Source organism: Thunnus thynnus, chromosome 11 (assembly GCF_963924715.1).
Source record: "Thunnus thynnus chromosome 11, fThuThy2.1, whole genome shotgun sequence".
Lineage (NCBI taxonomy): Eukaryota > Metazoa > Chordata > Actinopteri > Scombriformes > Scombridae > Thunnus > Thunnus thynnus.
In genome coordinates, this window is record NC_089527.1 from 12,089,041 (window position 1) to 12,105,809 (window position 16,769).

At 38.3% G+C, this 16,769-nt stretch overlaps 1 protein-coding gene across 3 annotated transcripts in view; it reads right to left on the reverse strand.

The window, feature by feature from the left end:
• Window positions 1-16,769, reverse strand: part of stxbp5l (syntaxin binding protein 5L) — a 160,974-nt gene that overhangs the window by 21,216 nt on the left and 122,989 nt on the right. The window contains exons 19-21 of one of the 3 annotated variants that reach the window (XM_067603187.1): window positions 12,529-12,594; window positions 5,538-5,642; window positions 1,641-1,694 (exon numbers count right to left, since the gene is read on the reverse strand). In XM_067603187.1, the coding sequence (XP_067459288.1) occupies window positions 1,641-1,694; window positions 5,538-5,642; window positions 12,529-12,594 (225 nt within the window). The remainder of the gene's footprint in view (window positions 1-1,640; window positions 1,695-5,537; window positions 5,643-12,528; window positions 12,595-16,769) is intronic. The other 2 variants (XM_067603185.1, XM_067603186.1) reach the window with 2 other exon arrangements.

Consider the following 16,769-nt stretch of genomic DNA (forward strand, 5'->3'; position numbering starts at 1 on the left):
AAATAAAACGGTGCCCTTTTCCTCAATCCCTGTGGCAGGAAAACCAGCCCCAACTCCAAGTTAAAACTATTTGGGGTTGACAGCAGGGTCTGATCAAAGCTTTCCCCCTTTTCAGCCTTTTCTCTATGAAATTGTCCTCTGTGGAGCCTCATGAAGCACAGAGATAATTAGCATTGTGCTAATTAGTTCAGGCAGTGTTCCCTTGTCACTGCCCTCTTAGTATTTGGCACTGATCATATGTCTGTCATATCAAATCCAAGTCCCCTGTTCAGCCGGTTGATGCACAAATGATTCGATTTCAAAGTGAAGATGAAAAACTCCAGGGTGCCACCCAGTCCGTGTGCAACACCCGGCCAGTTTCTCAGCAGGATGGACCAAGGCAATGCAAAGATCGAATGCTGGAGGTAATACTGGGTCAACCAATCCGAGAGCCACACAATGACACCATTGTGTGTCTGGTATAATGTTTTGTTATTGTGGATTTCAAACAGAGATGCAACATATCAGTAATTTGGCCTGGAATGTTCTGCAGGAAACTGGTACATAGCAGAAAGAATGTAACTGTACCTTCACACACATACGCTCCCAACACACAGATTACTTCACTTATTAATTTAAGAGTACGCACACGCACGCACACACACACACACACACACACACACACACACACACAAACACACAAGTGTTCTTTTCTGTCAAAATATTTTGTTGTTATTACCCCCGGCTGTTAAGAGGTTCATATTGTTGCTATTAATAAGGTAGAAGATTAGCATTTTTGCCCCTTTACTGACAATAAGCATCCTATTGCCACTTCAGGGGCATGTTTGAACCTCAGTCAATTTAATGAGCTTAACTAAAATGTTCCCTTGTTGATAAAACTAAATATGTAATTAAGGTTGTTTTTTTCAAACTCTCATTTTAAAATCTGTGTTAATGTTCTCACTCTCACTATTGCTGCAAAAATAAAAACACTTTTTTCATACCTGTCAGATAAAGAAAGGTTATTATTAAATGAGGGAAGTCACAGGAATAAGTAGGCACTGGTACATGTTGTGTTAAAGAAGCAGACGTTGTTTGGAGGGGACAGCACATGGGACACTGCAGAAGCAGAGCAAAGGGAAACCTGTGATTGTGATGTGTATGCAGTTAGAGATGCATGGGGAGAACGCTCAGTTGCTGTAATGCAGATGATCCAGTCAAAATGGGGAAAAGACTGTTTAAGAAAGAAATGATCCAGTTACAATGAGAGAAGTAGCGAGTGATCCAATCACTGTAGAGCAAGGCTGTCAATGGAGGAAAGGTTGAGTAAAATCAGAGGATGGTCCAATCATGATAAAGCGAGAGAAAGCCTCAAATTTAAATATGGGCATGAGTTACAAATCACCTTTATAAACACTTGCAAAATGTAGAAGAAAGGAATACAGAAGATTTAAAACAAATAAAAAGACATTAAAGGGGCAAAATGGACGAACACTTCAGGCCGTCTGGTTGAACAGGAGTAAAGAGAGTGACAAGGAAACTGAAAGAAGAAATTTGGAGTGAGAATAAGAAATACTAAAGTAACATAAAAGCCGAGAAAACATGACAAAAGCAGAAACTAAATGACTCAAAGGAAAACTGTTGGCTTTCGCCTACCGTACCAAGATCAGTCTTAAGATCTGTTGGCAGACTTAACTTTCTGCCGGGTCCCTTTACTGAAACAAAAGAATAGGAAACAAAGCACCAGTTAATCTCTTCAAATAAAAAAGAATAAAAAGAATTAAAAACAAAACAAAACAAAACAAACAAACAAAAAAAATATTAAGTAGGTGTCAAACAATGACAAACTCAAGTGAAAATAAATAAATAAATAAATAAATAATGGAAATCACTCAAATAACAAAGAACCAGAACATGCAAATCGGTGCAGTTGCACACAGCAGGCATATTTCAAAATGCATGCCCCATTGCTGTCCCAGGCCAGTGCTCCCAGCAATCTCTACAAGATCAATGATACCCATACTGGGTTAATGTAAAGAACTTGTACTGGACTAAATAATCAAGCTCTTGGAGCAGGTTTTATCTTTTGTCTGTTATTTATATTAAGTACTGAGCATACGACTAATGGTTATTGTCTTGTTGGGCTGCAACGAGCCAAGAAGAACATACTTTCATTAACTCAAATTGTCTGACATTTAACAAAGGTCTTCGCTGAAATATGTCAGTTTTATATGAATCTTTGTTTGGCTTTAATGCTCCAGTAAAATCAGATTGCTACGGCCTGGGATGTGTGACATGGAAGCACAAATAAACAGGGTGACACCACAGGGTGTCAATACAAAAATCACAGTCAGACACTGGAGGCAACAAAATAACTTTTTTACAACATTTTGCAAGCATTTCGCAGTAAGTAGAGAACTGCAAAGGTCGAACTTGAGATGTCATGAGTCAGTTTCCCCCTCAAAAAGAAGTCAATATTTCATTGTTTCTTTGTGTTGAATGATTAACTTGACATGTGGAAGACACAAGATGGTGTTTACATGACGCTTGATAAATTTCATGACCGTGGGGAAAACAGCATGACCATGAATTTGTAGTATTTATAATTCCAACCATTTAAAAATCACTGAAGAGTTGGAAAAAAACCAAAGGAAACATAAAATGATTCCTTTGAAAAAAATGTTGACTCAGGTTTCAATCCCTCTGCCGTGGAGTACCAAAAAACAAAAGATTACAGTAAAGGACATGACTAGTGGCTGAGGTAATGGTAGAATTTCTTAATCTAGTGTAATGAATTCCACATGTACAGTTTATTTGCTATGAAGGGCCTTGTGGGCAGCTCAGTACCAACGGTCGTTTTGAGGGAAAATATACTGTATTTCCTGTGTTGCGAAGGAAATAAGGGTGTTGTGGTTCTCTAATTGGATTACTCAATCAGTGAATTTCTGTTTGCATTTTTTTTCCCAGGAACAAGTAAAGCCTTTCAGATTAGTGTTGCTAATGAGATAATAGATGAGCTGTGTGTGTGTGTGTGTGTGTATGTGTGTGTGTGTGTGTTTCATAATAAACCATAGTGGCCAGATGCTGCTGCAACCATATAAAATATGCAGTGTTAGAGATACAATGACAAGAGAAGATACTCTCATAATAAACCTGTTACACACAGATGGTTCTTCTATTCAATAGCTCATTGGCTGCATTAATGCTTCATAAAATGTATTTAAAACAAAATAAATAGGTGGGATTGATAAGAGGAGCCAAAGGGTTGTTCATTGTGAATATGAACAATAACCAACCAAACACTGCATGTATTAACATTCATTATCATGTTTTTTGTAATTACTGTCCCATTTTTTCACTTTGTTTCAAAATGACATTTTTACAAGATCTGTGTTGATTAATAATATTATTAATATGTACTAATTTATGTGCTTTCTTTTCTATGTTTTTTCATTACATGACAATATTAAAACAATTGTATGACAACAGTTTATGTTGGACTGGCCCAATCTATGACCTCAGCAGCTACTCTGTGATTTGGTCACACAGTGTTTCCTATGCAAACCTGCATATGCAATTCTTTACTCAACGAATTCAATCACTTTTCATGTGTACAAATAAGTAACACCATTAAAGCCTTACAGGAGAGACTGTAAGAAAATGTATGCCACTATCCCCATATTTAAACAAATATCATGCTTTGCTCATATGACGGCTGGCTTTTCACCTCACCTTAAAGTGTAGCTGTTTGGAAGAGCTATAAATGCTTTTGCTTTTGGACGTGGTCGAATGAATGCCCTCTTATTAAGTATAATAGCGCCCTTTTCCAGCAGCAGGTTGCATCTTAACAGGTGTTTCTGTGATCTCACGAATGTCTAATATTGGCCTGGAATGACTAAAATGTTTGTGTCAGGGCAAAACCAACATTCAAATCCATCATTTCCACAGTCTGTGCTTCTCTTCTCTGTTCTTCTTCTCTGCAGCTCTAACTGATAGCATGCCGGGACAGTGGCAGACGCAGTCTGTGAAACTACTGGATTTGCATGTTGGTTTCCCCATGGGAAAACATCATCATCAAAAGATGACAGTGAGGTATTTTATAAATAATTAAATAAATCATAAACCAAAATGATGGACAAATGGTGATGGCACTAGATGAAAAGTCAGGGGATTATCAAAGTCATTATAATATATAATTTAGAGACTTTGAATATTTGTAGCACGTTTCATCAAATTGTTGTCAAGATATTTCACTCTGAATGACTAATTACAACCTCATGGTGGCATGCTGGGCTTAATTCTCTGGGTACCATTAATGTCTGTACAAAATTTCATGGCAATCCATCCAAGAGTTGTTGAGATATTTTAGTCTGACTAACTGACTGCGTCCACAGAGCCACGGCTAAAAAGACAAACACGCTGCTGGATTAAGCGGTTAAAATGAATGTTTTGGTTTTTCCCCTAAGGTTTGCATAGGGAACACTATATGACTTAATCATACTAACATATGGAGTGCTGAGGTCACAAATAAGGTTAATGTTGGACTTGATCAGGCCACAACACTGATAAACAAAGCAAGCTAAAGTCGTATTTATCAGCAACACAGCCGGCCACATAGAGGGCACCATGCAGTTAGAGACGAGACAGTGATGAATGTTAGCCCAGAGGACAACAAGATGAGATTGTGGGTTTATTGACACACAGTCAGAAAGACACAATGAGAGAGATTCTGAGCGCAACAGTCTAGTAAAGTAACATGTTTCCATTTCAATGACAAAGATGTGTGGTTCCAGTGGAGGCACGATGATTAACACCACAGAAAATGAAGCACTAGAGGCACTGATGAGTGAGGAGGAGAAGTACCCGGCTGGAATACAACCCCTTCCTCTTTTCAAGCCCGCCTGCCTTGCAGCATTGCTGAATGATGAAGGATCCAAGGTCAAAGCCCAGATCTGGCACATACAACAAAGATCACAATGTCTACCCAACTGCAGCTGGAGTAGCGAGCACAATGACACAATGACAAAGCTGCGACAGACGGCCTACTACTAGAAACACAGTCCCTGTCAGCTTGTTTACACTGCAAGCAACTTGGTTGATGGGTCACTCTATTATGACCGATTGTGGTGCGAGAGGGCCTGATTGCATCCGTATGATGAACTGCAACATTTTGATCATGAGGGGAAGATCTGTTCTGTATGAAACTTGGCGAAACAAGGAAGTGAGAAAGTCTACTTTTGCTCTTGATGATTATAACCATGACATTCCGCAATGGCCAGCTTTTTCAAGGCCAACAATGATAATCAAATACATTACCCAAAGTTCCACATTACGGTGGCTCTGTAAGGTATGAATGTGTTTCTGGTGTTTTGCTGATAGTATTGCTCACAGTGTGGAAGCAGAATTAGCATGCAAGGTGCAACATCGAACCAAACACCTGTCCAAAAACAACCCAATAATCCCCTCTCCCTCCCTTGTTGCATTATTGCCATACAGTACAAAACCACAAGCAGATGTCTATGAAGGGGCCGAGATCTGTGAGACATCCCTCATCTTACCATTGTCCAGTAAGTAAAAGACTGGACTGTAGTGGCTGGCCCTCAGACTGGCCACAGGCTCTGGCAGGACGCGTGGGTCATTGTGAAGGGAGGTTGGGTAATGAACTGGAATAGGAGATCCAACAGAACAGACACAGACTTTTCAGGGCAACAAGGGAGAGACAAACACAATGGGTGAACTGGGAAAAAGAGAGACTTGCCGGTAACAGGAAGGAAAACAGTTGAGAGGTTATGAAAACAAAAGGGTTAATAGGAAAGTTAAGGGCAACACTATTCAACCAGCAATACGATACTTAAACATTAACAAGCACAACTATTACTATCACAAACAACAGTACTACTACAACTGCTATCACTACTACTCTACCAACTACCACTACCAACTACCACTACCAACAATACTAACTACCAGTTAGTATTGTTTTCTAACCTTACCAGACACAAATCAGTCGTCCATCTCTTGGAATAGAAAAATTTTCAGTTTAACTACATCTACTGTCTCCACCAGCTCCATACAGTCACTACGTCCTCCAGCTTTATTATTCATTTGTCACTGTGACCTGAAGTGACATTCCAAGCTCTGACTGGGCTTTTAAACCATTTTTATACATGTATTATTTAATGGTCATCATCAAATACTTTTTTCATAATAGAAAATCAAAGAGAAGCTAAACCCAAAGGCAGTGTGTCAATATATATATATTTTTTTCCAGTGCTCATGTTGGTTACCCAGCACCTGAGACAGGGATTAAAAAAAAACATTTGACTGCAGAAATGTGAGTGAATGGAACCAGTGGGATCAGTATCAGATAAGAGTACGACAAAAGATAAAACAGCGTTTTTGTGACTTCTTTCATTTTTGGTCTTAGGGCCTCAACAGGCAGAGATCAGACATCATCCGAACACACAGATCATGGAATTCTACAACCACTTGTTCCCATCAATCCTCCGTTTCTATCAAAAACACAGTCACTGAGGTGAAAACAGCTGTGTGCATCAATGCTGCCTATCCAACTGGTCTGTGAAGAGTAGCACCTGAAGCACTGAGATTTAAACTGCACTAGGAATAGACCTGTGGCTGTGACAGACAACATTATATGGCAGGGCAGAATAATGACTGCAACTGTTTTGGTTAAATATGAAATTTGGTGCGGCAGGACTGGGTAAAATATGCAATTCTCTAAAAGGGAGATATCTAAAAAGAGTTTATGCAACCACAAAAAAGCTTGAACTGTGTCTTCCTATATTCCCAGCTTTGGCAGCAAAATGAATTCACTATTATTCACTTGGAGAAAAATCTTTTGGTTGAGAACTTTCAAAATACCAGTTGTACCACGATTTGAGTTGTATCTGCACATCACAACTTATTGTGTGGATCATCATGTTTCAAGATATTACAGTAAATTTATATACATTTTTTAAATTTTGGTTAACAAAAATAGGACCTAATACATTACCAATGTAAATTACATGCTTAGTTATGCATCTACAATAAACTATAAGTAACTTCAAAACATTTTAGCATTTTAAGGGTTGTAAGACCTCTAATAGACAGCTTGATATAAACAAACACAATATTTGAACATTTAATTATCAACATTATACATATAATACCATATAATGGTTTATGAGTGCTCATATAATGTATGGGTAAGTATACCTGAGCATCATGAGGCAGGCTTTGTTGAAAAACTGTTGGTAGGCTTATTTTAAGTTGTATTAAACCACATTGTGCCACATGGAGCTGAGCAGGTGGCATCAGCACACTGCATACTTTCAGCGATCACCTCCTCCCTTTCTACCTTGATGTGCACACTGCTAAATATATCCTGCCAGGTCAGGCACCACTCACTGGCATCTCAGCTTGTTAGTCCATCTCATGACTGGAACTGGCCCTGCTACAGTACAGCCACACATGGCATAAAGCCCCCTGAGGAAATGTAATGCATAACCCCAAACCAAAACAATAGACCTCAGGAAATAAAAACAGAAAGACAACGGGAAAGATGTGAAGGGAGACAGCTTTAAAGCAGGAGAAGGGCAAATTACTGGGCCTAATGATAAAAGGAAGATAGGAAAAAAAGGTCAGGAAAAAGAGAGGGAAAGATGTGTGAAGGAGAGGTGGGAGAGACACCTGCAGTTATTGACACACAGGGTGAATACGGAAGATGGCTGGCTTCTTTAATAAGCTGTCCACAGTCTGTATACGGCCTTGAACAGACATAGCACACCTGGTGTGCCGGGACAACCAGACAGCCTCTAATGGCCACAGAGAAGGGTGGAATTTGATATTCAGCAGAAGGAAACAAACCATGAACTCTTCGCCTGTCAAGCAGAGCACAGCTGTGGTTCCACAGCCATAACTAGTTTGAATGCACTTCGACTTAAATGTTATATCACTCCTGCATCAATACTGAAGAATGCTTTAAGCTGACAAAAACATCTAGAAAACCTGTTGAAAATTGAATTGTTAAACAGACATTTTAAATTAGATCTCACTTCTTTCAATCCTGATTGCAGATTGTAAGTCTGAAACTGTACTCTGATGAATTAAAGCTTCTGCCTTTTGCCCCCATTGGCTGAACGTTAAAGTGAACCAGACATTTGATCACACTGTGCTGTTTTGTAACTGTCCCAATGCTTTTCATCCATCTCTTAGTCTCCATTATTCTTCCTTTCTCCCATCTCTGTAATTAGCAAATGACAAGCCTGTAATGCGACAGAATGACCATGACCTAGTCCACATCACAATGCTGAAAGACTCTCTGCCAAGACAGCAAAGAACATCTTGTCCTGGTTTTGTTATTCTGTTCTTATACTCTCCTTAAGAGGCTGAAAGGCAAGACTGGAGAGTACTAATGTAAGTACAGACAAGGACAGCTTTTAAAAAGACAAAGTTCAAGGGTGTGACAACCAATATCTGTATCATCCTGGACAATATGGATAGAGGAAACCATGGAAGTGGATTAGCTGGATAAAAGTCTTGGACATCAAACACATTAATTTGAAGTGAATTTGTATTCATACTGCTGTAAAAGTGGCTCAATTTAGAGTATTAAGTGACTTCTACCAAGGACTTCCAACATGGACAGGTCTCTGGAATAGCTTCAGCAGGAACATAACATGTCATATATTATTTTTATAACTCGTAATCACTGAATATAAAAACTGTCTGAGGAACGTTACGAATATTATCAAAGGGGGGAGGATGGTTTATGTTACATTATTTTTTCTTTTAGCTGGAGGGAAAGTAGTGTGACTTTTTTGGAAGAGTAGTGGAAGATCAAGGCTTTTTACCTTTTTCTCATCCTGGATTTATGTTTTATTTAATTTCATTATATTTTCATTTCAATTCAAATAGTTAAGCTAAGTCAAAAAGATATCTCTGTATCAGTGATTTATATTCCCCATCAAAATCAGATTGCAGGGCCACTGTTTCAGGTTCGGCACTAACAGAATAAACATAGATTGTTGTGGTTGTTAGTGAAATAACATTATTTCTCCACAGAGCATGTCATTTTTCACCCGTCGATAGCAGTTTCTACCTTTATTTTATTCCACATCATAATAGAAAACAGTACTACAGTGTGGCATACAAAGTTAGCCTATGACATAATTCTTTAGTTTAGCATCACACATCGCCATCTTGCTCTGTAGTGAATGAATTTAAATGAAACATGTTGACTTTTGTTGTTTTCAGTTTGGAATGTTAATGTGATGAATTAATTCATGAACACATGTTTACTTCGGTCCACAAATTATCTGAACACACACACTTCAATCTGTTCTCCACACTGTTACCAAGACACTTAGAGCTTGGATTACATACCTCACTTTGTGCCTAAAACCACATCAGTTGAGTGCAGATCCAGAGTTATGTGGTACCCTAAATTCCAGCATGTGCCACATCTGCAACACTTGTCCATGCGACTAATGCATTATGTAACTGGTTATGTTATGACAGACAGTCAGACTGATCTGAGCAGCTGGATATTTTTTAAACATTTAATTTTGTCTGCCATAAATATATTTTATTGTATTTCAACTATAAATATATTATTTTGCCATATTTGGGGTAGGGTCAAAATGAAATATAACAATCCTACCTTGGCCACCCTTACAATCTTTTTACTGTCCCTAAAAGAGATTCACTTGCTAATATAAAAAAATATGGATATTTCTTTTATGTGTGCATGGAAAACCTCCAAAAAAAAAGGGAAGGGGAGGTAAAAGGGTAAAATATCTGTTCGGTGCCATTCATTTTGTCATTTTCTTATTTGGCTTGAAAATGAGGCTTTTTGCCTGCACAGCCGAAATATAACAGCACTGCTCACTTGCGTTGTCCTCCATCACGGAGCAGCAGCATGTTTTGAAAGCCAAAAATCACAGGACCTGAAGGAGTAATCTCTGAGTCACTGAGTCATTGTTGAGTCACACTTTTCAGCCTCCTGCGGATACAGTACATTGGTTTTTCTACGCTACTGGGCAACAATATGCTTCCTTATGTGTTATATCTGCAAGTGAGCATCGGTTGGAATATTATGAAAGGTTTTATTCGTCAGTTTGTACAAACCCAGCCTTCGAGAGAGGAATTGCCAGGTTATTAGGAAGGAAGCATTTGTGTGTCCCTGTGACTGGGAGCTACAATGTAGATCTCCCATGGCAACTATTCTCCAGTGATGGACCACAATAAGAGTCATTCAAAGACATGCTGGGTTTTGACCCATGAGGCCCAAAATGGGGCAGCGTGGGCTCACAACCTGTAAGGACAGCTGTAGAGCTTGCGTTTTCTTTCAGTTAGGCAGCGGGCAACAGCAGCAACCTTGGTGGAGGCACCCTATCAAATTATTTTTACAGAAGCACATGAAAACAGCATCAGACTAATTGAATATTTGCACAGAATGGCACCATCCTCATGCTCCAGCATTCACAAACGCCTCAGGATAAATGTATGAATTTATCACCGGCTAATGATGTCTTATTACACCGAAATCCTTGTTGGTAAGAAAAAAACTGTTTCACTGTGCCTCTGTCTAGTTTAACAAAATCATATTTTGAGTTCTTAAACATCATCCACCTCCCCCTTCAGGATCACATTTTCACAGAACTCCTATTACTTAATCGCAAAGAGTTTCAAAGTTCCTAATTATATTTTTCTGTTGGAAGGCTTGACATAGTGAGTTTTATTTCTGAAGATTCAGGAAGATACTGTTCAAATGTGTGTTATTTTCCCTGAAAACCTTCTCAAAAGCACAAATTGGCCATCAAGGCAAATATTAGAAAGAATCACACACTATGACAGAAATAGTCGACTCTTCTCACACACATCTGCTTTTATGTCATCTAAAACTGTGGGGAAAACCTCTAACTGTATGTCAGTTTCATTATATTGTAAATACTACAGAAGTTTCCCTATAAATAGCCTACTTAGTATGTCTATTATCTATGACTTGCTTTATCTATTGTCTGTTACGTGTGAAAAAAAAAATTCTGAACTAAACTGACACATCAGCTTATTCACATTAGTGGTAAACCTATCCGGTTTACAATAAATTGTTCGGAAATTAAAGCTTTATTGCAGACAGAGCCTTGAGGTTTCGGCAGACCACCTTGGCAGTGTCTTAAGCACAGATTTAAACACACTTACTTACTTACTCTCCATTTGACCTTTAAGTTCAGAATTTGCTGAGATGAAGTGTTTTCCCATGACAGATACAAAGTGCCTGATGGGAACTGCTCTTATCTCTTTCTCTCCCCATTATGCATTTATGTTTCTTCCTCTGCAACCACCACAACATAATCTCTGTTCATCTGCTCTCTTTGCAACCACACAGACCACAACATGAACAAACTCATAATTTAAACTCTCATCATTTGCATCCAACCTTTACTCAGTCACTTACTTGTGATCTCTTATACTGTCTTATGATCTATGACATTCATCATGGGACACTGTCCTCCCATCTCAAGCAAATCTTTTACACTTAACTTCCCCATCTACCATCACATTTCCAATGTGTGATCCTGTTATAATAAATATAACATCGACTGCAACATGAAATACATTTACATTATATGTTTCATCACACCATTCCCCTCTATAGATGGAAGTCTATTTCATAACATTACACATCCTGTAGCATCTAATGCAAGTCAAGCACTGCTTTACTCTGACATGCCAGCAAATATTTAACTGACAGCAGTGTACATGAGGTTTTTATAATATATTATGGATGGTAAAAATAAATATTTAACACTAAGAACTGTTCTGATCTGACAAATATTTAAGCCGTGATTTTATAAAATGATGCAGGTTACTGCCATATGTTAGCTGCCGGTTAACAACACTGCCGCCAGCTGTATCAACACCTGCTTAAGGCAAACATTCAATTGGGGCTGATTACTTTAGTCATCCTTATCACTATATTTTGCTTTATTTATCTTTCATTTTCTCCCTCTCCAGGAACAGGCCTTCTGGCTACGTTTGTGTTATCCCAGCTCCTTCACCACAGTGGCAGAATATGTAATTAGAATCCAAGAGGAGAGTTGAACAAACTTAGTCAAAGAGGCATAAAGAAAGAGGGAAAGCAGATTAGAGGTGTAGTCTTTTCTGTTGCTTACCTTTGTGAAATCATGCATTATTACACAACACAGAAATAAAGGAAAACCCATATGGAAATGCCAAATGTATCAGATAAACCAAACAATTGGATATCTACTACTTCCAGCACTTTCTCACTGTTTCTACTATGCTATTACACCACTGAACATGAGTTGCCATTATAAACAGCTGTCATTCACATCAAGTGAGGATGCTCTGGGGATGGTTGAGGTGTCCACAGGCTGCATACTGAAGGTGTTGTTCAAGTTTAAAGACAATGGCATCCCAGCAAAGCATCACACTGCCAATCACAGGAGACATTTCCATACGGGAAAGGTGGACTTGATAGTGACTGGTGTGTATGGGTGTGTGTGTGTGTGATCACGTTACCTGAGGTGGGTGACTTGCTTCTCTCCATGTCAATGGACTGCTGGTTGTCAGAGAGTTCAGTAAGGCCTGCCGCAGCCAATGGCAGCCGAGAGGAGGAAAAAGTAGAATACACACAGTTTGTCAAGTCATTTTAATATCATCCGTTGTACAAATTTAGCAGAAGTCAGCTCGGTTGGTATCAGCCACGCACAGCCCCAAGAAAGAAGCTTAGCCTAGTTCAATCCGGTTATCATTTTTTGGTAAATTGCATTATCAAATTTATCAAATCCCAGCATTTATTTGTAAAGGCATCATATTATGGGGATTAAAGTCTTTGCTGATATTTGACATTTGGTTTTGTTTGTCTTTTATAGATTTCTTGGGATCCATTCCAGGAGCAGAGTGGCTGATTCCTGATGTGACCTGCACTACAATCACTTCAATCTATTTATAGACCTATATTTTGGATTTTCAACCATATTGCATTGAAATGTCTACATGGCCATAACTGGGCATATACAGTATGTAGTGCAAATCTCATGATGAAGTGGCATATACAATCAAAATACAAAACAGAACAAACACAAATATGATCAAGATCTGATCATATCTGATCACATGCAACAAGCACAGGCCATAATGAGAAGTCATACCTACTTTTACCTACCTACTTCTTTTTTAATACCACCACAAGTGCTTAAATTTCAAATTCTTGTTCCTTTTAGTCTGACTTCAAATGTGGGGTGTTTTAGCTGTGTTAATTATGGCTTCATTAATAGCTTCACTGAATCGTCACAGTTCAAAAAATTTGGATTAATTTAATTAATTCTCTTCAGTTTTTAGCCAAACTGAACTAGGCTTTATTCACCCCACTAACTATGCTTCAGTTCAAATATACATCAAATGGATCATATAATATTTATAACTGCCCTTACTTAACAGACTCAAAGGAGTGGCTCTCTTTCTGCAAAGGACATACCGTTGGACATGACTGGAATCAGTTTTATATGGTGAAATACATATATATATATTTTGCTGTGAGACTAGAAACAACAAGTTTCATTCCAATCATCTCTTTGGTTTGTCCCCTTTGCTTTCACTCCACATCAATCATCTCCGATCTCTATGGCAACCATTTCTACCAAAACACTGCCCCAACCCCCCCCACTGCCCTCCCCCCACACACAGAGTCCCACAGCCTTTAGGAAGGCCTGACTTACTCTGATAGGATGTACGAATCCTTTTCTTTGAATCTGAATAAAAGTTAGACAGGCCACGCATGCAAAACTCTGTCAGGCAGGCCCGCATGCCCACACCAGCAGCCACAGAGTCACCAATAGATGGGAGGAGGAGGGAGGAGGAGGACGGGAGGGAGGAAGGGAGGGAGGGAGTGATGGAAGTGAGGAAGGGGAAAGGATGGAATGAGTGGAAAGGATGGAGGACAAAGAGTGTAGGTACAAAGGAGATATTAGGGAGGACAGGTAAGGTGGGAAAGAGGGAAAGGTGGCATCAGTGGAAGGCAGGTAATATAGGTGAAAAGAAAGGAAGGAAAGAGGGAAGATGATGGTAAGAGGTATGGTGACAGAAGTGAGGTAGGGTAGAATAAAAGGATGGTGAGAGGAGATAAAATAAAGGACAGAAGGAAGGAGAAAAAGAAAGCGAAGGAAAATTAAGAGAGGAAGGATGGATGGAGAATTAAGCGAGGCAAGCAAGGGAAGGAGGTAAGGAAGGAAAAAAGGAGGGAAGGGAGAGAGAGAAGAACACACAGGCTTAGAGTGGAAAAGAAAGTGAGAGCAAGCAGCAACCGAGTTAGTGTCAGGGAAGGACAGACATGATATACCCGCTACCGTAGCAAACCCCACAAACGTTGATGTGACTGGTCAGTTGCACAAGACATGAACTACTGACTTAGCAGGGAACATACCATTACTTACAAAGCAGCATCAAAATCATATAAGTACTTTATGTGAAAAACATTCCATTTTAATTATGTGCTCTCTGCCATAAGTCTACTGTCCTCACGTATTCATCCTGTTATTAATAATGTATTACACTGTAAATGGGGAATCACACCTAAAACGATAAATAATTAAGCATTATTTTATGACATGAATACATTAAATTTGTTTGACATATATGTATAGTATACACATATACATATGTGTGGCAACAACAGCTAAAAATGTTGTGGAGAGGACAGAAAACTATGTTTTAAAAGCAAGTTGGACTATTACAAAAAGAGAATAGGCCAGCAGCATAAAGACAGTTTAGCAAGAGCCATATATTTTGTCTGGCCTTTTTTAAAATTTTGTCTTCAGTGTTACATTAAATCCCAGTGTTCAAGATCATAACACTGCCACCTTGGGTACAGGAAAAGGGCACAGTTGCCCGTTTTTTTTATTTTGCATTTAATCTCCAAATTGATTTTAAATACTCAACACAGAAAGACTCTTAAAAAAGAGAAAGTTTGGAACAATAAGTGCTGCGGTAGTCAGTAAAAGCACTTATGCAACAATGAAAAGTGTTGGCTATAAAGCCCAAGGTCATCCTTCCATCTACATTGATATTCCCCTTCACACAAATTCTGAATACCTGTGCAGAATTTTCAGCTAAACTTATGGGAATTATGTAATAAAAAGCCCAGTGCTTAAAAATGCTTTAAGGACCTTGGACATCTAAAACATTAAACTACTGGAGCAGAGGTTAGTTTAGGATCAAATAAAAAGGGTGTAGCTTGTATTTTACACAGTAATTTCTGTGTGATGGGGCTGAATATCTTTCCAATATGTGAATGTAAATAAGAGGCCATCATCAGCCAAGATCAGTAGCAGAGAAAAGGGGGGCAGGAGTCAGGAAGTACAACAAGACTTCTGTGGCTTTTGACTACAGATCTATGCTCAAGCAAGGCTAGAAACAGAAAGGACAGAGAAATCAACGACAACATGCATAATAATGCCAACGTGGAATGACACACAGCCTGTTAACATGCACTTCATATCATAGTGCAGATCTGTGACAGGCATACTGAGATGGGCGGTTGTTTTTGTCTTTGTATGTCATTGTGTGACAGAAAAAGAAGAAAGAGAGGGAAGAGAAATTGGTTGGACTTATACAGGTTTTTGAATGCTGATTTAAATTTAATTTAATTTTTAGAATCAAATTTATTGTTGGACTATGTTTTGAGCCAATAGCCAATGTCTCTAAACTGGAGTCTGAATGTCAATTTAGGCCATTTACTTGTTTTTTCTATCAGGTACTCAGGCACTGTTGTGTGTTTGCTTAAGAAAACATAGAAATACGACAATTTAAAAATACTTTGTTACAAGTAAAAAAAAATGTAATTTAGTTAATCTACTTGTAATGCAAAATTTCCCTTTTAAGGGTGTTATATCCTTAATATTATATTAGCAGTGGAAGAAGTATTCAGAGCCTTTATGTAAGTGAAAGTGGCCCCAGAGTTATATCATTACACATTATTGGTTGATTGAATTTTTTTACTGATGCATTCATGCATAATATGCATTTTAATATTTTAGGTGTTGGAAATGTAACTATCTTATAAACTGTTGAGTAGTTTCATTTGTAGCAATGCATCACATTTTCTAAGCTCATCATATGTTTTGTATGTCAAACTGAAGTGAACTATAGTTGTCAGATAAATGTGAAGTATAAGTGGTAAATAAAGTGGAGTATCAGTATAATTTATCAGAGAATAGAAATACTATCAAGTACAATCAATCAAGTACAAATACCTCAAACCTGTACTTAAATACAGTGCTTGAGTAAATGTATTTTATTACTTTCCACTGCTGTGTATTACTGATGTGTTGAGGTTTAAGCAGCACTTTTAATGTTGTAATTAGTCAAAGTGGAAATGGTTAGTTCGTAATAAGTTCGGTTGTTTAATCTTTAACAATATATCATTATGGCTGATCATATGTTTTGTAGGTAAAATCTAGTGACTATAGCTGTCAGATAAATCTAGTGGAGTACCAGTACCTCAAAATCGTACTTGAGTAAATGAGCTTAGTTACTTTGCACTACTGAGTTTAGGTTAATAATGATGATGATAATAACAATAATATATCCTTTCATCCTTGTGTGAACTCTGGTCAAAAGCCCTTAATGTGACCAATTGGTGTTGATCAGGTTAAGGGCATGGTATTTATCATTATACAGGAAATATAATCAAAACACCTGCATTATTGATTTCAGATTATTGATGACAGATCAGATTTGCCTGATATATCAGTCTAACCTTA